Source organism: Pelophylax lessonae, assembly GCF_965119305.1.
Source record: "Pelophylax lessonae genome assembly, chromosome: 3".
NCBI classification, from domain to species: domain Eukaryota; kingdom Metazoa; phylum Chordata; class Amphibia; order Anura; family Ranidae; genus Pelophylax; species Pelophylax lessonae.
Window position 1 is genome coordinate 560,895,335 of NC_138770.1, and position 21,174 is coordinate 560,916,508.

Consider the following 21,174-nt stretch of genomic DNA (forward strand, 5'->3'; position numbering starts at 1 on the left):
CACACAGCAAAAATGACCACACAGTGGTGTAAAGGAGAAAAAGGTGAATGTGCTTGCATGGCCTAGTCAGAGGCCAGACTTACACCCCGTTGAAATTCTGTGGAATGACTTGAAGAATACAGTCCACAAACGGTCACCATCAAATTGAACTGAACTTGAGCAGTTCTGCAAAGAAGAGTGGGAAAATATTGCAAAGTCTAGATGTGCAAAGTTAGTAGATAAATATCCCAACAGACTAAAGGCTGTAATTAAAGAAAAAGGTGGTCCAACAAAATACAGACATGAGGGAGGGGGGGGGCAATCCTTTTTCCATCTCAGAGATTCAGTTTTTTTTTTTCTTTATGACATGTTGGCATTTTATCTTTAGCTTGGATGTTAAGTTGCACTAGTAAATACAGCTGGATAAAACAAAAACCGTGTCTGTCTTCATTTCAGGCTGCAAAGCAACAAAATGTGATTATTTTAAAGGGGCTGATTATTTTCTATACTATATATATATATATATATCACACAGTGCCTTGTGAAAGTATTCGGCCCCCTTGAACTTTGCAACCTTTTGCCACATTTCAGGCTTCAAACATAAAGATATAAAACTGTCATTTTTTGTGAAGAACCAACAAGTGGGACACAATCATGAAGTAGAACGAAATTTATTGGATATTTCAAACTTTAACAAATAAAAAACTGAAAAATTGGGCGTGCAAAATTATTCAGCCCCCTTAAGTTAATACTTTGTAGCGCTACCTTTTGCTGCGATAAGTCAGCTGTAAAGGCCCGTACACACGTACCGATCGTCGGCATACAAACGTCGGTGGACGAAGGATCTGCCGATTGTACGCGTGTTAGTATGGTGCCTCCGACAGATGTCTGCGCACAATCCGCGGACAAAAGTCTTTCGTGCAAACATGAAAATATTTGTATGCCGACACCAGAACGGACGATTGTTCGCCTGTCAGTACACAATTCGGCCGACAGACCGCAGATTTGCAAGACTGGGCATGCTCAGAAAATAGAAAACACAGGGAAAGTTAACCATTACATGACATCACTTCTGCAGTCGGCGGACAAAATTCTTGTGCTGTCCTTGTGCTGTCTTTGCACTTTTCAGCAGACACCGACATCCCGGGGAGAAAAGAGGAACATTTGTAAGCCGACCATCGGTACGTGTGTACGGGGCTTTAGTCACCTATGTCTCTATCAGTTTTGCACATGGAGAGACTGAAATTTTTGCCCATTCTTTCTTGCAAAACAGCTCGAGCTCAGGGAGGTTGGATGGAGAGCGTTTGTGAACAGCAGTTTTCAGTTCTTTCCACAGATTCTCGATTAGATTCAGGTCTGGACTTTGACTTGGCCATTCTAACACCTGGATATGTTTATTTGTGAACCATTCCATTGTAGATTTTGCTTTATGTTTTGGATCATTGTCTTGTTGGAAGACAAATCTCCGTCCCAGTCTCAGGTCTTTTGCAGACTCCATCAGGTTTTCTTCCAGAATGGTCCTGTATTTGGCTCCATCCATCTTCCCATCAATTTTAACCATCTTCCCTGTCCCTGCTGAAGAAAAGCAGGCCCAAACCATGATACTGCCACCACCATGTTTGACAGTGGGGATGGTGTGTTCAGGGTGATGAGCTGTGTTGCTTTTACGCCAAAACATAACGTTTTGCATTGTTGCCAAAAAGTTTGATTTTGGTTTCATCTGACCAGAGCACCTTCTTCCACATGTTTGGTGTGTCTCCCAGGTGGCTTGTGGCAAACTTTAAATGACACTTTTTATGGATATCTTTAAGAAATGGCTTTCTTCTTGCCACTCTTCCATAAAGGCCAGATTTGTGAAGTATACGAATGATTGTTGTCCTATGGACAGAGTCTCCCACCTCAGCTGTAGATCTCTGCACTTCATCCAGAGTGATCATGGGCCTCTTGGCTGCATCTCTGATCAGTCTTCTCCTTGTATGAGCAGAAAGTTTAGAGGGACGGCCAGGTCTTCGTAGATTTGCAGTGGTCTGATACTCCTTCCATTTCAATATTATCGCTTGCACAGTGCTCCTTGGGATGTTTAAAGCTTGGGGAATCTTTTTGTATCCAAATTCGGCTTTAAACTTCTCCACAACAGTATCTCGGACCTGCCTGGTGTCTTCCTTGTTCTTCATGATGCTTTCTGCGCTTTAAACGGACCTCTGAGACTATCACAGTGCAGGTGCATTTATACGGAGACTTGATTACACACAGGTGGATTCTATTTATCATCATTAGTCATTTAGGTCAACATTGGATCATTCAGAGATCCTCACTGAACTTCTGGAGAGAGTTTGCTGCACTGAAAGTAAAGGGGCTGAATAATTTTGCACGTTTGCACGGCCAATTTTTCAGTTTTTTATTTGTTAACAAAGTTTGAAATATCCAATAAATTTCGTTCCACTTCATGATTGTGTCCCACTTGTTGATTCTTGACAAAAATGTACAGTTTTATATCTTTATGTTTGAAGCCTGAAATGTGGCAAAAGGTCGCAAAGTTCAAGGGGACCGAATACTTTCGCAAGGCACTATATTATTTATATATATATATATATATATATATATATACACATACATATACATATATACACACACACACACACACACACACACACACACACACACACACATATAGCCACTGATAAGGCAGTACAGCCACCCCTCCTGTACTGGGCCCAGGTCCCATCAGTTCAAAAGGGGGGCCGGCTGTACTGTCTTTTTACAGACACCGATCTTCTTTTGTCTCCCAATGCCAGCTTCTCCTCCTCTCCCTCTCTCCGGCTGCACTGCAAGGAGATTGGTTCTAGCACATGCGCCCCTTCCATCTGTTCTCGGCACCCCCGTGAGCCCCTTCCCCCCACAGCGCTGCCAGCTTCCCTTCTTTCCTGAATGAACACAGTGAGTGATCAGTACCAATCACTCCTGTGTCCATTCATCACTGAAGCATAGTAAACTGTCTATATACAGTATCTCACAAAAGTGAGTACACCCCCTCACATTTTTGTAAATATTTTATTATAGCTTTTCATGTGACAACACTGAAGAAATGACACTTTGCTACAATGTAAAGTAATGAGTGTACAGCTTGTATAACAGTGTAAATTTGCTGTTCCTTTAAAATAACTCAACACACAGCCATTAATGTCTAAACCGCTGGCAACAAAAGGGAGTACACCCCACACATATCATTGTTAATAAAGATGACCTAGGTTATAAGAAGATTGCCAAGACCCTGAAACTGAGCTGCAGCATGGTGGCCAAGACCATACAGCAGTTTAACAGGACAGGTTCCACTCAGAACAGGCCCCGCCATGGTCGACCAAAGAAGTTGAGTGCACATGCTCAGCATCACATCCAGAGGTTGTCTTTGGGAAATAGATGTACATAGTTTGTGAGGTTGAAAAAAGACATCAGTCCATCCAGTTCAACCTATGATGTGTGTGTGTGTTAGTACATTGTATACCCCTGTAAGTTGTGGTCTTTAAGGTGCCCATCTAATAGTTTTTTGAAACTATCGATACTCCCTGCTGATACCACTGCTTGTGGAAGCAAATTCCACATCCTTACTGCTCTGACAGTGAAGAACCCCCTTAAGTATTTTAAGGTTAAACCGTTTTTCCTCTAGTTTTAGTGAGTGGCCACGTGTCTTATTATATTCCCTTTCTCTGAAAAGTTTGTTCCTTATGCTCGGGTCATCACCAGTACAGTATTTGTACATTGATATCATATCCCCCCTCAAGCGTCTCTTCTCCAGAGAGAATAAGTTCAATGCTTGTAGTCTTTCCTCATAGCTGATGTCCTCCATTCCCCTAATTATTTTTGTTGCCCTTCTCTGGACAGCAAATCGATCCCCGCTGAGCAAGAGAATTCTGTTCAAACAGATCTGCCCAGTGTGAAAGGGCCCTAGAAGATTGGTTTACAAATATACCTACCAAATATATCCAAGATACACCTAACAAATATAACCAAAAGAAAGGCATAAAAGAATCACAATAAAGATTATGTAAACCCAACATCTTATATTCCTGATATATGCCCACTGTACCATGTACTTGTATGAAAAGTCTCCTGTTACACTTTGTATTGCTTCCTTTGTGTGAAATCATTGGTGCTCCTGCCAGTCCCTCTGCTTTCCTATTAAAAACTGACCAAACTAAGCATAAGAGCATAGCATGGTTAGTGTTCTGGCTATGTTGGAAACTCAGCCTGCTCTATTCCAATGATCAGACTAGTGCTAACACCCCCCCCCCCCCCTTTGCCCTGCAGAGCCATGTTGCTGAGCGATTTCTCCTTCTCCAGCTCTCTGAGCTCCTTTTGAATCTTAGAACAGAAGGTATGTGATCACTTATTAAAAAAATGGTAGTTATGTTGTTTTTTTATATCTTTACACAAATGGTTTGCCTTTCATTTTGATTTTAAACTGAATGGGTTGTTTTACAAGGTGAGGGTTTACATATACTTTAAGATGGGTTAGAGGATCACGTTGGAATTTATTGGGAAATATAGCAGCAGTAACCTTTGCAATGCTGTGCCTGGCAATACACTGTGCTATCAGTAATATGACCAGGATGGGATAGTTTACTCAAGTGCAGGCATTTAGCATCTAATACACCTTGAGCTGCAAGATAAAAAGAGGGCAAGGGTTGCCTTTCCGCAGTTTTCAAGGAAGTTCATCTGGTTGGCTGGCTTTAGGTTTTTTTTTTTTACTGCCTGTGTGCCAATCTCTAAAACAAATCTGTCACATGCGCGGCACGATCACAGTGGGAGTGATTTACAAACAATAGAACAAAGAAGATGGATATATTCCATTCCTAAAGCGGTATATTGCAGCCTGCCAATTCTTTGATGTCGTGGCTTTATTTCTTCTATTTTTATCTGGTAATCCAGACAGTAAGTCTGTTGTTTTTTAACAGAAAAGCTCTCTTGCAGTTACAGGTATGGGACAAACCATTTAACACTAGCAGAGCTGCCTAAAACTTTCAGCTTTCTAAATTTATGTCACACCTTTATCCCAAAAAGGCAAAAACTGTTTGCTGTAATGGATTATAAAGCATCAGCTGGAGTTTGGCTTCAATTTGTTAGTGTATCTAAATCTGCTAGAACATCCAACACTCCCCTCCCCCCAGACTGACAATGCTGCTGTCCAAAGCTGCCCCTGTGCTCCAGATCACCAGGAAAAAAAGCCTAAAAAAATAAAAAAATAAAAAAATAAAAAAAAAAAACAACAAATGCAACCACCACATCTGATTGGTGAGCTGCCATTATTATTACATTACATTTTTGGTTTTGGGTTTAACACCGCTTTGAAGAAACCATATTTTGACTTTTACAGCCAAATTTGGATAACACCTGTTTATTTTTGTTACATGTTCCTATTCACATATTAAATCTTATAAAATATTTTAAAAAAATTGCTCCTCACCGTTTTAGTTGCTTAAACATATCACATAGCTGTCCCCTTCTATATAATGTTAAAGGAGAAGTTCAACTTTGCCAACGTTACCTGTTCTACTAGTTTTTAGGATGGAGCATGTAGCCACTCTCCAATCAGAGTCCTCTCTGTGACAGCAGGTGAGGGATCTTCTCCCCATACCTGCTGTCACTATTTAAAAACAATGGAGCCCCTCATGGCCGATCTGTGAATGAACGCACTACAGGTACTGGACATCCTTTGCAGCCATTGGCTTGCAGTTCTCAATGAACTACCAGGGAGCTGTTGAGCGCTCTAGGTATTTTGTTGATTCTCCCTGTCTTAGTGAAACTGTCTGCTCATACAATGTACGGACAGACCGCTTACACTGACAGTCTGTAGGACTAAAGCCCACTGTTGGTTGATGTCACAGACCCACTCCTGGATCTCAGTGGATCTCTACCATATTGTTGGGATCCACCCAGAATCCTGATTGGCAGCTGGCTCAGTCTGTCAGCACACCACTGAGAGCTGGAGCCAGCCACTCCCACCCCCTCCCTGCCCAGTACTCCAGTGAGTGCTGGAAGTATATAAGTGGAGAGCGGTGACTGACAGTCACTGCTCTCTGCTCAGAGTGGCCTGAGAACTGGGCAGTCAGCAATCATATATTTTTTCAGTTCTTGAGCTTAGAGCAGGGGTCGGGAATCTTTTTGGCTGAGAGAGCCATGAACAGCACATATTTTCAAATGTAATTCCGTGAGAGCCATACACTATATTTCAGGGGTCGGGAACCTTTATTTAATATTCATATTCATGGGCCGCAGCTATACAGTGAGTAGATGGAGCCGTGTGAAAGTGCCTGGAGTCCGGTCGGGAAGAGAGCAAAGCAGGCAGGTATGCCATGAGGCCGGAGTGGTGAAGCGCCTGCAGTTATGGAGGTGAGTATAGGCTCTGAGAAAATGGCGGCCGGCCACCGAAGGCCTCAGAAGTGGATGTGAGAGGCAGCTCCCGCGGGTCCCTGGGTGTCTGAGGGGAAGGAGATCGTGTCTGTCGGGGCACAGGGAGTGGATGGCAGGTCTCCTTACCGGGCGGTGATTGACAAGGCCCTCAGATGCACAGCACACGAGCCGGCGGCGGTACCGCGAGTAGGCTGCGGGGTCCGTAGCGTGGCAATCCGGTCACCCAGGGACAAATTGAGGGTAGCGGTGGGTAGCCCACAAAGTGTACCGTCGATGGGTGCAGAAATCTCCTTGGCACCGAGCACAGCTATGCGGATGGCACTGGATTGAGTGGTAGATGCGGGGGAGCTCTGGGACTACGCGTCCAGCGTGGCTCACATCCAGACACACCCCCTTTTATTTAAGATTTGTCTGCGAGCCAGATGCAGCCATCAAAAGAGCCACGTCTGGCTCACGAGCCATAGGTTCCCTACCCCTGGCTTAGAGCCTGAGGCTGCAGCATGGAGGCTAGGATGTTTTTATTTTATTCAATTTTTTTCGATTCCCATACTTCTCCTTTAGGCTGGGTTCACATATATGCGAACTGGATGCGTTTTACACTGCATCGCATAACATGTGACTGTGATTGACTTTCAATGGAGCTGGTTCACATATGTCCAGGGTGGCTGCGGTGCAAATTTGAAAAGGGTCCTGTGCATTTTTGGGTCTGGTTCAGGTGCAAATTCAGGGAAAAATCTGCACCTGAAGCGCACCTGAACCGGTGAACACAAACGCACAGGACACCGGACTGCAAACTGCAGCCGGACATATGTGAACCCGGCCTTAGACTCTATTCACATCAATGCAGATTTTCATGCTTTTTGCAGAATTGCAGGACATTCTTTTAACATGAGTTCCTATCGAACACGTTCACATCGCATTTTTGTGCCTCTGCATTTTTGGAAAGAGTCAGGGACTTTTTTAAATGCAAAACGGTGCACTTTTTTTTGCATTTCTGGTTTAATAGACTTCAATGGAGAAGCTGCAGGAAAGCATGAAGTGTATTTTTACTGTAAATTTTGCATTTTTTAATCTGCCCAACAAATTTGTCAAAAAAAAAAAAAAAAAAAAAAAAAAGAATAAAAATTGCAAATCGCAGCAAAATCAAGGTGAAAAAAGCACTGCAAAAAAACACTCAAAAGCAAACTGCATAGGTGTGAATAAAGGATGATATAATGCTGCACCCGTGCCACTACATACATGGCTCATTCAGGACAAGATGTACATATCAATTTGTATTAAGCAGCAGCAGCGCATGTGAAAAATGACCTTGGCCTTTAGCTTTCGAGAATGACCGAAGGCCAACACATTACATTTCAGACCAGGCTGAGGCTCATATGGATTATTTATGCATGTAAACATTTGCACAAATGCATACAGTGTAAAATACAGTCAAAATCAGATTGGGGAGACAGAATTTTCTGGTTTTGGTTTATGCAGCTATAAACACTGAAATGTAGATCTGTGAATGAGCCCATAACATACAACACGGCTACATTCAGATCTGTATAAATGATAGAATGCAGCATATTACACCTGTGTGCATGACCTGTGTGCATGAGCCCTATGAGTGTGCATGAGCCCTATGAGTGTGCAGGAGGTTAACCGAGAACTGTGCGTGTGTAATTTCCTATGTGACCTGCAGAGGGGGCCAAAGAGAAAAGGTCCAGTGCTGGAATGTGCTTACCTGTGTGAGTCCTTACATGTCTCTTCAGATCGAAGGTGTCATTGAACCCTTTGCCACAGAAGGTGCAGAGATGTCTTTTAACCTGGTTATGGCACTTGAGATGACGGTTAAGCATGCGCTGCAAGCGGAAGCCTTTACCACAGATGTCACAGCTATAAATATCCTCGCTGAGTGTTCCGCTGGTGACCTAAAACAATGGACAAGTAAATAGGACTGTACCCAAACACAATGGCGTCCTGTAGAAAAAAGATCTGAATTATTCCTTGATTTCCATTTTTATATAAACATAGTCCTGTTGGAGGTTTGATTGATTTTTTTAAATGTATAGGTATCTCTTTTGACAAATAATTACCTTAACCCCTTCAGGACCAGAGGACATTGATGCATAGATGCCCACACCAAATTTAGTAGCATGTGTCGGTTAGGGTTCGTTATGTGCGGCAGCCCTTGCTGCTTCTTTGAAAAGTGATCTGCGGCAGGTCTCAGAGGGTGTTTGACAGACGAGGAGGTGATAGGTCACGTCCTCCCCTCCTGTTTTAAAGTGGTTGTAAACCTCAGACATAAAATATGAACAAAGCATATCCCTCTATAGTGTGTACTTGTCTCAATCCAGAGCACTAAGTCTCATTTCTGTCTGCTGCCTCAGTCTTCTGCTATCAGCATGTATCACTTCTGACAAGTTTTCCTGACACCAAGAGGAAAATGGTGACGGGGGGGGGTAGCTCCAGCTGATTGACAGCCTCAGCTATGTTTGTGTGTGCTGTGTGGAGGAGGGCATATCTCTTCCCTCCAATCAGCTCTCAGAGCTCTCCTCACTGAGCTTTGCAGAGTGTAACTTCAGCTCTCTGCCCCTTTTTTCTTAAATGTACAAATTTGTTTCTAACAAACTAGATAGAGGACTTTGAAAGGTACCTTAAAAGCACATATAGTGTGATTTTATTGTGCAAGAAAAATATTCATTAAAACCATACAGATAAGACATTTTTAACAGACATTAGACATATAGCTCTACTATAAGAACACTATAATTCCCCAATAGTCACACTTATCCATCCACCCAGCTGCAGTTGGGTGGTGGATTGTCTCGCCATAAATTGCGATCGACGCAGGTGCGTTTCTTGGGCAACTTACAGGGCCCCCTACTGGCCGAGTGCTTAAAAATTCAGTCAGCTCCAATGCTACTACACAGCAGAAAAATTTGTTGGTTGGGGATCTGGGCCCCTTGGGATGCCTGGACCCCCTACATGTATATGGGCTGTCTCCCACTGATTCAGGGGGTTTAGCTGAAGTTTTAACACCCCTGTGTTCAGTGCTGGTACTGCCCAAATGTGATGTAGTTTCATTTTTTTTTTTTTAAGGTGCAGTCGAGGGGTGGAGAAACGTCAGCTTAAACCACCTGCTTATACCACCCCCTTGCTGCCCCGGGGAGCTAAGCTCTGCAAAATAAGACAAAATTTACCCTTGGCGAAATGCTTATCTAAGGGTGTGGGGTTAGGGTCATAAGTACCTAGACTTTTCCTGGTTCCAGCAGGCTTTCTCCATCCATGTTACCGGTCCAGTGCTGCCACTTCTCGAAAATTCTCCTCTACATACAGTGCAAGGATAACAGCCCTGCAGTGTATGTGATGGCCCCGAGGGACCAGCCAGTTTGCCTGAAACTTCCGGTAGGGAAGATCAGACCTGAAGCTGAACTAAGGGATAGGGTAAATCTTGGCAAAAATATATCAAAATCTGGTCAGTACAGCAGGGACTGGCCGAATTTTGATCTGTGCATGGGTCTTCCTCCTGCCTGGTGAGTGGAGGGTTTCTTCATCCACCTCATTTGTGTGGATGGAAGAATCTGTTGGAGCATTTTTGTTCAGCCCTCTGGCTGAAAAAAAAAAAACACTGTCTATGCCCAGCTTTAGTAATACACCTTATCCCTGCACCCCTAGACTAAATAATCCTTTCCAGTGTAGAGTGCCTTACTGCAAGGATAGACTTTGTCTAATTCCCAGAGATAAGCTTTAAAGATTTTGAAGTCCACCCTAACACTAAAATCTCTACACCTACAGACATCCACAATCTAGCACTAACCTATCTAACCCTGTAAAGAAGAAATTAGTATACATTCCTTTTTTCAACCTGGTCCGGTCCCACACTGAGCTGTCAGCTTCGCTGTGTAGGCATCTGTAGGGGAGGCAGCCGACAATGGAAGCCCCATAGTAAGACTCCCATTCATTTCACTGCTGTTGTCGGCTGTGTCCTCTGCAGAGCTTCCGCCACTGAAGATCAGGTCGGATCGGCTTCAAAAACAAAAAGGTAAGTATACTGATTTCTTCTCTACAGGGCTAGATAGGTTAGTGTTAGATCGTGGATGTCTGTAGATGTAGAGATTTTATTGTTAGGGTGGACTTCCCCTTTAATAACACTACAATTATTTGCCTACCCTAATACATTTTTTACAAATCTCTTCCCAACCACATAATGCATATAAGCAACAGCAGGAAAGGTGCTCCTTAAAGCGGAGCTACACCCAAAAGCGGAAGCTCTGCTTGTTTGCTTCCTCTCCCCCTCTGCTGCCACATTTGGCACCTTTCAGGGGGGAGAGGGTACCAGTTTTGGACAGTTACCTGTCCCCACTTCTAGGAGACCTCGCCGCGGCGAGGTCCCTAGGAGGAGATTCGGCCCCCCTCTTCCTTCCTCCGCTGCGGGGCCATGCACAAAGCGCAGCGTGCTTTACACATGCGTAGTAGGGAACCAGCTGTAAAGTCACAAGGCTTCACTGCCGGATTTCCCTAGAACAAATGGTGGCGGCAGCACCTGAGAGCGGATTGGAAAATCATCTGAGGTGCCAACATCGCGGGATCCCTGGACAGGTAAGTGTCCTAATATTAAAAGTCAGCAGCTACAGTATTTGTAGCTACTGACTTTTAATTTTTTGGTAGGGGGGCAGAACTCCTCTTTAAACGCCCATATGAGGTTGTATGCAGTCAGATTTAGACCTGGAGGGGCCAGGGGCACTTCAAGTTCAGGGGCCCCTCAACATAGAAATGACTATATATGACAAATAAAAAACTGATAAAACACATTTGTCCTACAGAAAATTTAAGTTAGGTTCCGAAGAAGTCACTTGTCTAATTTTTATTTTTATTTTTTTCAATTTTATGAACTGTAGGAATACACATTACACAGGTAATTGGAACTGGCAAGTCATACATCACAGTTATGCATCACACTACAATATTTATAAAAAGGCGTTCTTCCTGCATTTAGCATCTGCGAAGCCTTTAACTAACTCATCAAACTGTATCATCTTGGAGGACACTTAGAACACTTAGGCTTCATTCACACTTATGTGACTTATCATCCGACTTTGGACACATAAAGTCAGCCCATTGATTTCAATGGAGCCCATTCAAATTTATGTGACTTACAAAGTCACAGCAACTTTGAAAAGGTTCCTGCACTACTTTGACGCAGCTTGAGTGCCAGAGAGTGTAAAAGTCCCATCAAATTTGCACAAGTGTGAACGGAGTGGAGCCTAAGGCTGGCCATACATTATACAAGTTTCTTATTCAATTTCCTTTAGATTTACCTTCAACTATGTAGTGAAAGGGTCTGCCTGATTGCATACAAAATTAAAAGTGTTTAGGTTCGACCTCATATTATATGGGTATTGACAAATCTAAAGGAAAATTGTACATATAAACTGTATAAAATATAGCCAGCCTAAGGCGTTGATTTACCAAAACTGGAGGGAGCCAATCAGCACAAAAAGAAAAAATCTGAATGCTGATTGGTTTCTATGCAGAGCTGTACCAGATATTGCACTCTCCAGTTTTAGTAAATCAACCCTGGATACACACTATACAACTTTTGTTGGTAGATTTCCTTTAGATTTCCCTTGAACTATGTAGTGCAAGGGCCTGCCTGATTTCATACAAATCAAAAGGGTTTAGGTTTGACCTCATATTATATGGGTTTTGGGAAGTCTAAAAAGGGAAAAAATCTAAAGTAAATTGTATAGTGTGTATTCAACTTTAGTCTTTCCTGGGTCATTGTGATTCTCAGATAATGCTTTATCAGTGTCAATTTGCTCAACAACCTTTCTCCCAAACAGTTGGTGACCATCATGCTCAAATATATTCTAGGAGCTCCATTAACACCTGGAAAGGTATCAAGCTGTCAAGCCCTTCATCGTGTAAAACTGCCTGCTGAGATGGAGTGAGACATGGCTGGAGCCTGGCAAAGGCTGGACAATTTCCTCAACTAATACACTACTGAAGTCTCAAGGGAAAATAAGTTTAATTTTTATTTTTTATTTTTTTTTAATAAGGGAAGTCTGGCAGTGGGGCCCGGGGCGATTGTCCCTTTTGCCTCCCTACAAATCCAATTAGCGTGTGCACCCTAGAGCACAAACACATATGCATGTATATCAGCAGAGCAGAGGACGGTGCCAGCAGAGCAAAGATTGGTGTCAGTAGCACAGTGGATTGTGTCAGTTTTTATTATTTTTTACAGTTTTTTTTTTTAGGAGCCCCTTGGGGGGGCTTTGGTGAAATATCTAAACATAGAAAAAGGGACTGAGGACAAAGCTTCCCCAGGCCCTTTCTCTGCCGCCTCGGCTGCACTGAACAGTGAATGAATGGGAAGTGCTCTGTGCTGAGCAGCTTCCTGTTGATTCACAAATTGAAGCATAGTAAATCGTGTACTATGCTTCAGTTAGAAAGGACACAGGAGCGATCAGTACGGATCACTCACTGTGTTCATTCATCCATCCTGAAAAATCCCTTGCAGCAGTGGGTGGAAGAGGAGAGGAGGGAAGCTGGCAGCGCTGTGGGGGGGGGGGGAGAGACAGGGAGCACCAGGAAGCGGGGGGGGGGGATTGGCAGCATACAGGGTGATTAGGGTGTGCACAGGAGCACCCGGCACGCACGCCTATGAATCCAACACTGGGTGTGTGCCGCGAGCGCATTCACAGCACACTGGCCGAGCTGACTCCAATAGCTCTCATTCACAGCTTCTGATTGGGAGCCAGTGAGACAGCCTCCTAATAATGTGACCACTGGGAGATCCAGTCACAGCAGTCATGTGATTGGGAATACACTCTGCCCCCCTGCATTAAAGCCCATTTAAGGAGGTTAAGATTTTTATCTAGTAGTTTTGAAAAATATCCTATTTAGATTTTTTTTTTTTTTATTAAAATTACAGGATAAATCGACTATAAAATAGTAAAATATAAAAAACTATTTAAAAAAAAAATTCCGTAATACCAGGGGCTGGGAGAAGGTTGTTTACAAAAAAAAAAAAAACTTCAAGAACTATGCTGGTTGGTTCCTGGTTATTAATTGTGATTGGAGTTGTGGTGTGAAGAGAGCACATCAAAAATAATGCTTTTCTATGTGCCCTGTGCCCCCCACCCCCAGTACTTACCTGATTTCATCCATCCAGCATCTGCCAGTCATCTCTTATTTCTCCTCTCTCTCTCTCTCTCTCTCACAGGCTGAAGAAACTGGAACCATTGGCTCCTACTACTGTCAGTCAAAGGTGAGCAGAGAGTGGGGGATAGGGCCGAGCTCCACTGTGTGTGTCAATAGACACACACAGCCTGGCTCAAGATGGAGCCCACATAAGTGCCCCCAGGGCAAGCAGCTTGCTATGGGGGCACTCAGAAGAGGAGGAGCCTAAAGCTCCAGAATGGGAACCCAGAAGATGAGGTTCTGGGCTGCTCTTTGCGCAGAGCCGGTAAGTATAACTTGTTTGCTATTCTTCTTCTTCTAAAAAAAAAAAAAAAAAAAAAATTGGACTTTTTGAATGCTTTAAAGTATAACTAAAGACAACTTTTTTTTAGTTTTGGATATGGGGATTAGAACACTTGTCAGTTTTTATTGCTGTCAGTGCCCCCATTAAGGAGGCATTGAAAGTTAAAGTAAAAGAAAATTCCAAATTTTTTCTGTTCGGCAATGGGACACAGATGGTGAAAACAAATCTGACAGGGGTTATAACCCTCCCTTGCCTTATCCAAAGAAAAAAAAAAAAGGTTTTGCCTATAGTTCTACTTTATTTGTTTGTAAAGCACTTGGAAAAAAAAAAAATCAGTGATATATCACTGACTATTTTTTCAATAATAATAATAATAATATTATATATATATATAATTTTTATTTATTTATTTTTATTTGTCAACTAAACAACATGTGTATTATTTTATTTTTATTTGTTTTTGTTTGTTTACAAGCAGACTATTTTAAAGTAGTATAGTACCTGCTGAAAACCATATACAAAACAGGTCCTTTTTAACTGATCATTGAATTGTAAAAGGAAAAACACATAGTGATCAAAGGCTCCAGGGTTCACCCACCAGCAGCAATCCCCTGAAGAGGAGTACTGGATACTTTGTAATAAATTTAAAAGAAAAGGTTTCTGTATACATAACATTTTACAAACTCTATATCTAAGTAACACCCAACTCTTCAGAAACATCAAGGCTATAATATTGTACATGTAGCAGTTTCACATTGATTCTCATCATCACAAATAATAGAATAATGAACTAGTAGCCACAAAAGCAACTAGTAATAGAAATCACACTACATAGCAGCAGCTAGGAACATGGCACCAAGTATATTATATATATATATATATTGACTCACCTATTTTGTAGAATAGGTGAGTCAATATTTTCTTGACCACTTCATAGAACAAAAAGCAGAAATAAAAATTTCTACGAAAACAAACAAAAAATGGACTCAAAGGGAATTAAATAACCCTGCAAGCATCAGAAACATGCCCCATAATAAATGTTATTTACAATTGCACAAAAAAATCTAATCAAAAGTCAGCAGACAAGCCATGGCAAACCTTGGCTATTCCATTGACAAAATCCAGTAAAAATACAAAATTTTCACTGTTCATATACAGTTCAACACAACCTTATAGACTTTTTTTTTTTATGAGCTTAGGTTCCAATATGATTGTAATTAAATATAAATCCACATCATTGGTATAATTGTCAATAAATATTTTAAATTCTTTACATTTTTAAGTGATATCTAAAAACATTTTTTTTTCTTTATTAATTTTGTTTCATTGTTCCCTGTCTCTACTTTATGCATAGTTATATTCCTATAAATAAAAGACATTAGGGGTTATTTGACTCCCTTAGTTGAAAAAGTGCAGTAGGGTTTAGGTTGTCATTTATGAAACCTGCATTAGCCTCAAACTACTAATTGCATGCAGGAGAATTTGAAAAACAGGAATTTCTTCACATGAATGGATGTTAGAAGCAAGCTTCAATTTACTGTAATAAATTGCCCTTAGTGGGGGAATTACTGCATCCTGCAGATGTTGTTCAGTAACAGCTTTATAAAACTGTATTGGACCCCTTGATAGGCGAGAGGTTGGTTGGGTGTAAAGTTCTAAAGGCAGCTTTTACCTGTACGCATGGGGGCCCAGAGAGTGATCAAAATAGTATATAAAAGGATGACAGTGGCAAAGGTTTTTATCATCACCATAAGGCTCCTATCAGTGCGGACTGTAAAGCGCATCTGCCTGCTCAATAGGGTATCTCCCTCCTCATCCCCGCTGAGCAGGCAGATGACAGCCCTGCTTCCTCTATGGCAGGGATTCCCAAACTATGGCCCTGCAGCTGTTGCAGAACTACAAATCCCATGAGGCATTGTAAAACTCTGACATTCACAGACATGACTAGGCATGATGGGAATTGTAGTTCCTGAACAACTGGAGGGCAATAGTTTGGGAATCCCTGCTCTATGGGACTGTTAGATGGAAACAGACTGCCTGACTGTTTCCATCCAACTGTCATCCAATCTGATAGCCCGTTGGGGAATGGATCCCCCATTTGTCTGTTTTTGGCAGACAGGATGCCGGTGGGTGTCAGCGGACATCTGCCGGTCCATAGAGATCAATGGATGGTCCAGTCCGGTCAGCCTGAAAAACTGACAGGCAGATCTGAACAAGGCTAATGGGCCATACACACTATAAGATTTTCTGAAGACTTTTTCCTTTAGACTTACCAAAACCATATAATATGAGGTCAAACCTAAACACTTTCAATTTGTATGCAATCTGGCAGGCCCTTGCACTACATAGAAAAGGTAAATCTGAAGGAAATCGAACCACAAAAGTTGGATAGTGTGTATCCAGCTTAACTTTATCTTGAACACAGGTCTGATGCTGGCCATACATGGGTAGAATTTCATTATAAAAAAATAAATTATTTTCTAATAATTAAAGGGTTCAAATCAGCTGCTGTTTTAAACCATTGTAACAAAACTAGGAGGAGCAAGGTGCTATATTTTCCTTAATCATCTGCAAACAACTGAAATTCTAAATCTAGCCATAGATGGATCAAAATTCAGCTGGTTCAGCAGGAGCTGAATTTTGATCCATCTACAGCCATGCTGTTTGTACTGAAGTCAATCTATCCCAACCAGCCTGTCTGTTTTTCTTTTTTGTTTGATCACTGCTAGTGACTATAGCCACCATCAGGAATCATTGTTCAGTATTCTGACAGTAGGGAACACCGGCAGCAGGTGGGAATTCCCCCATCAACATTGACTGTGTTGATGGTGGAAATCAAGCATGGTTTAAGAAAAAAAAGAAAAGTGCATAATGTAAGGCCTGCCAAACGTGGATGCAGTTTTTGTTTGAAAAATTGCATTCATTCCAAAATCGAATGTTAACCGGTTGCCGACTGCGCACAGTATATTTACTGCGGCAGTCACCCCCGGCCAGGCCGAGTGACGTAGGTCTACGTCGCTCGCCTGTCACTGGGATTTGAGCCAATAGCGGGCGAGCGCGCGCCTGCCCGCCTCGGCTCGTTCAGGGAGGAGTGCGGGCGTGTGACCGGCGGACCCGATGTCCGCCGGTCACACTACGATCGCTGGTACAGCGGGAGAAAGGCAGAGCGGCTTATGTAAACAAGCCGCCTGTCATTCTCCCCTGTGTAAAAATGGAGATCAGACGGTTCTACTATGTAGAACCGTTGATCTCTGTTTTTACACTAGTAGCCATGTCCCATCACAGTTAGAAACACGCCCCTAGGACACACTTAACCCCTCCTTGTCCAATACAGTTAACCCCTTCCCTGTCATTTTTACAGTAACAGTGCATATGTATAGCACTGATTACTGCAGTAATGTCACTGGTACCCCCAAAAGTGTCAAAAATGTCAGTCAAGGGTCCGATCTGTCCGCAGTACCGCAAAAAAAAAAAAAAAAAAAAAAAAAAAAAAAAAAAAAAAAAAAATCGCAGATCGCCGCCATTGCTCGTTAAAAAAAAAAACCACCAAAAATGACAAAATTCTTTCCCTTTGTTAGTAAACGCGATAACTTTTGCGCAAACCAATCAAAATACGCTTTTTGCGATTTTTTTTACCAAACATATGTAGCATAAAACAATTTGGCCGAAAATGTTAAAACATTTAGATTTTTTAATTTTTTTGGGGGGAATTTCATATAAAAAAAAGTGAAAAATATTGTTATTTTTGCAAAAATGACGCTGTTTTTTTGTTTATAGCGCATGATCAAAAAAAATCGCACAGGTGATCAAATTCCACCAAAAGAAAGCTCTGTTTGTGGGAAAAAAGGACGTGAAATTCGTTTAGGTACAGCATCGCACGACCGCGCAATTGTCCGTTAAAGTCACGCAGTAAAAAAAAAAAAATCGCAAAAAACCCCCTGGTCAGGAAGGGGGTAAAATCTTCCGGGGCTTAAGTGGTTAAAAGCAAATGGAATTTTGAAGTACTTTCAAAACCAGATTCGCTAATGCCCCGTACACACGTGCAGATTATCTGCAGACTTACCAAAACCATATAATATGAGGTCAAACCTAAACACTTTCAATTTGTATGCAATCCGGCAGGCCCTTGCACTACATAGAAAAGGTAAGTCTGCAGACAAATGTCTTCAGATAATCTGCACGTGTGTACGGGGCATAAGTCTCTGATGGCTTTGTCAAATGTACTGACAATCACCAAAAATGTAGTCCTAACATCGGAAAGTCTTTCCATGTAGCATTACTTGAGCAATTTCAGATCTGGTAGTATCTGTTCTTATCACCCCTGGGCCCAAAGTTGCCAGTCAGTCCCTGCTGACAACATTTATTATATGAATATTGGGATGAAAATCTACCAGTGTATGGCCAGCCTGGGGCTATAGCCAATGCCTTTCGGGGCATCTGAAGGCCAGTACAACATAAAACAATATAAATAAGAGAATAGCAAAACACAAAACCTATAGGAAAAGTATTGTGTAGTAACATTAAAACTATATAGTATGATCTCAAAGCCTTAGGCCCCTTTGACACGGGGTGGATTTGCTCAAGCGGATCTGTCTGCTGATCCCTACTGAGCAGGTGCCATATCAGCTCCACTATGCAGAGCGAATACGGACTCAGCCGGCTGTTCTCTATAGGTCGGTTGGATGGAAACAGACCGCTTGTCCGTTTCCATCTGACTGTCATCCAATCCGATTTGCTCAATGGGGATCGTCTGTTTTTGGTGGCCCGGATCAGATTGGATGCAGGTGGATGTAAACGGACACATGTCCTTTTACATCCGCCTCAACATTCAGAACAATGGGGGGTCTGATCGGGGTCCACCTGAACAACAGACAGGCAGACCCGATCGGTCTGCTGCTGTGAAAGGGGCCTAACGCTGGATACATACAATACAATTCTCTTTGGATGGTTTCCTTTAGATTTACCAAAACCATATAATATGAGGTCAGACCTAAACACTTTCAATTTGTATGCAATCAGGCAGGCCCTTGCACTACATAGTTAAAGGTAAACCTAAAGGAAATCAAACAACAAAAGTTGTATAGTGTGTATCCAGATTAACTATCTCTGTTTATGAAATAGACAGAATATCTAAGCACAAATAAAACAATGAACTTGAAAATGATTTGACTCCAATAGGAAATATAGTAATCAAAGAATAAGAACAATAAAATAATATTTAAATAAAAATGAGTGTAATAAAAGGCACTGAGATGCTTCAATAATATTTCGATCAATTAAATTATGAGGCTGCATGGTGAAAACAGAAATGTGATTGATAAACTAACAATTGCATCTTCCAACTATCAATTGAAATCCACATTGCTCATTTATCGAAGTGTGTATGGCATCCTTTGATCTATGGATTGACAACATGTCTTACTTCTGACAGCCTCCAGGGATTCTTGTCTCTTTATAATTGCAGTGAAAAGTTTAGAAATCTGCCCTAACCCTTAAAAACATATTTAGAAATACCTTCATTTTGGATCTGACAGCTGTTCGCTTGAGGTCCAAAGCCTGTTCTTCAGCATTCTCTTGGCTGCTTCCTTCTGCTTCAGGGGACAAGGCATCTCCACACTGGTCAAGGCTACTGGGGGTGGTGAGACTCCCATTGCATAGGCTGGAGTCACTGCTGGCCCTCTCTGGACTGTCAGCTCCTGGGTCCCCTCCACTGCTGCTGTTACTCAAGCTGTCCTCAGTTACATACTTGAAGATGCAGTCTATACTGTCTGCAGATAACACACAAAAGGGGTTAGCATCACCTGCAGGGAACAGTTACTCAAAGCTTTTTTTTTTTTTTTCTGTAAGAATATTTAATAATAAATATCTCGCGCTCGTACTTATGTCAGAATATTTATACTGCTCTGAATATAGCAGTGTATTTATTTATGGTTAATAAGCAAAGATCTGTGAGAAAGGAGAGTCTCCACTATTGCCATAAATCAATGTCGTGAATTCTTTTTAATTGATTAATTTCTTTTTAAAAGCATATACCAATCTTAGTGAGTACAGTCTACAGTGTGGAATATATATAAAAATATTTATTCGCCAGACATGTAAACACAATATATGATCAAACAAGAAGTGACACAAAAAGATAACTTCTACATAAAATACTAACTTCAAATAATCAATGCAATGTGATGTTTAGCCCAATAATGAAAGTGAAAGTAAAACAAAGTGAAACTAAAACAAAGTGAAAGTGAAACCAAAGTAAAAGCAAGATTACCATTTCTTCCCAGGTATAGTATAAGCCATAAACTAATGTTCTATATAAACAGACTACAATGGTCTGCGAATCACATAGCCCAAAGTCATTCCACTGCAGAAGGAATGAGAATAAGCCATGCAAAACGGAAGACTTAAAATTGCAAATAATGCACTGAATCTGATATTAATAAAAATGTATAAAAACAAAAATCAGCTTTTTAGAGAAAAATATACCATGGCTTATACGGCTGGGATTGTAATCTCATTACCCTTAAATATGCAATATAAAACATATAAGGAAGGAATAAACAATTGTTGAATAAAATCAAATAACATAGCAAGGCATATTTACCACACTTATGGCTGCTAGCTTCAAATCGTTACCAGAGTCCTAAGATGGATGCCTTTCTTAAGATGGTGGCTTCCCTTCAAGTTTCAGATGAATGATGTGGATTAGGGAGTATGTCTGGATGAGTCTATCGAAAAATGTAATAGCATGTGTGGTGTAAGTGTGAGGTGTGTTGTCAGTAGTGTAAAGTGTCTTGTGTCTCATATCTGGGTTGGTCTTTTATATGGTAAGAACAAAGAGCTATAAAAATTACCATAAGTAAAACCCAGAGGGATGAAACATTATCCCAATTGGTCGGGATATTCTATACCTAAACTGATGAGGTCAGAGACACACCCCTTTTTATAATTAACCCCATATTTGGTCTAATAAAATTAAGGATGATTTCTCTATATGTGAGATTAATCATATAACACAACATAAAACTTTCTCCAGACTCCCAGTACATACATAAATGTCCACCTGTATTTCCATTATTCATCTTGGCAAGTAATGCCATTTCAATAATTATATTATTTAACACAATATAATATTTTTATATTGGAATATCTCAAATTATCTCAAGACTGCACCTGGTATTTCGTCTCCAGAGGGCAGTATTGTACCGTTCATTAGATTTTGTATTTAATATAATTAAAACAATTTGTTATCTGATGACCTATTGACCTGTCGGCTAGTGAAAAGCAATTACTTATTTGACTTGTGACACAACTGTCAG

General features: G+C 41.4%; 1 protein-coding gene across 1 annotated transcript in view; it reads right to left on the bottom strand.

The window, feature by feature from the left end:
* The window catches only part of OVOL2 (ovo like zinc finger 2), a 32,632-nt gene that overhangs the window by 1,605 nt on the left and 9,853 nt on the right, over positions 1-21,174 (bottom strand). Inside the window, exons 2-3 of the mRNA XM_082252354.1 lie at positions 19,373-19,626; positions 8,114-8,300 (exon numbers count right to left, since the gene is read on the bottom strand). Coding sequence (XP_082108480.1) covers positions 8,114-8,300; positions 19,373-19,626 — 441 coding nt within the window. The remainder of the gene's footprint in view (positions 1-8,113; positions 8,301-19,372; positions 19,627-21,174) is intronic.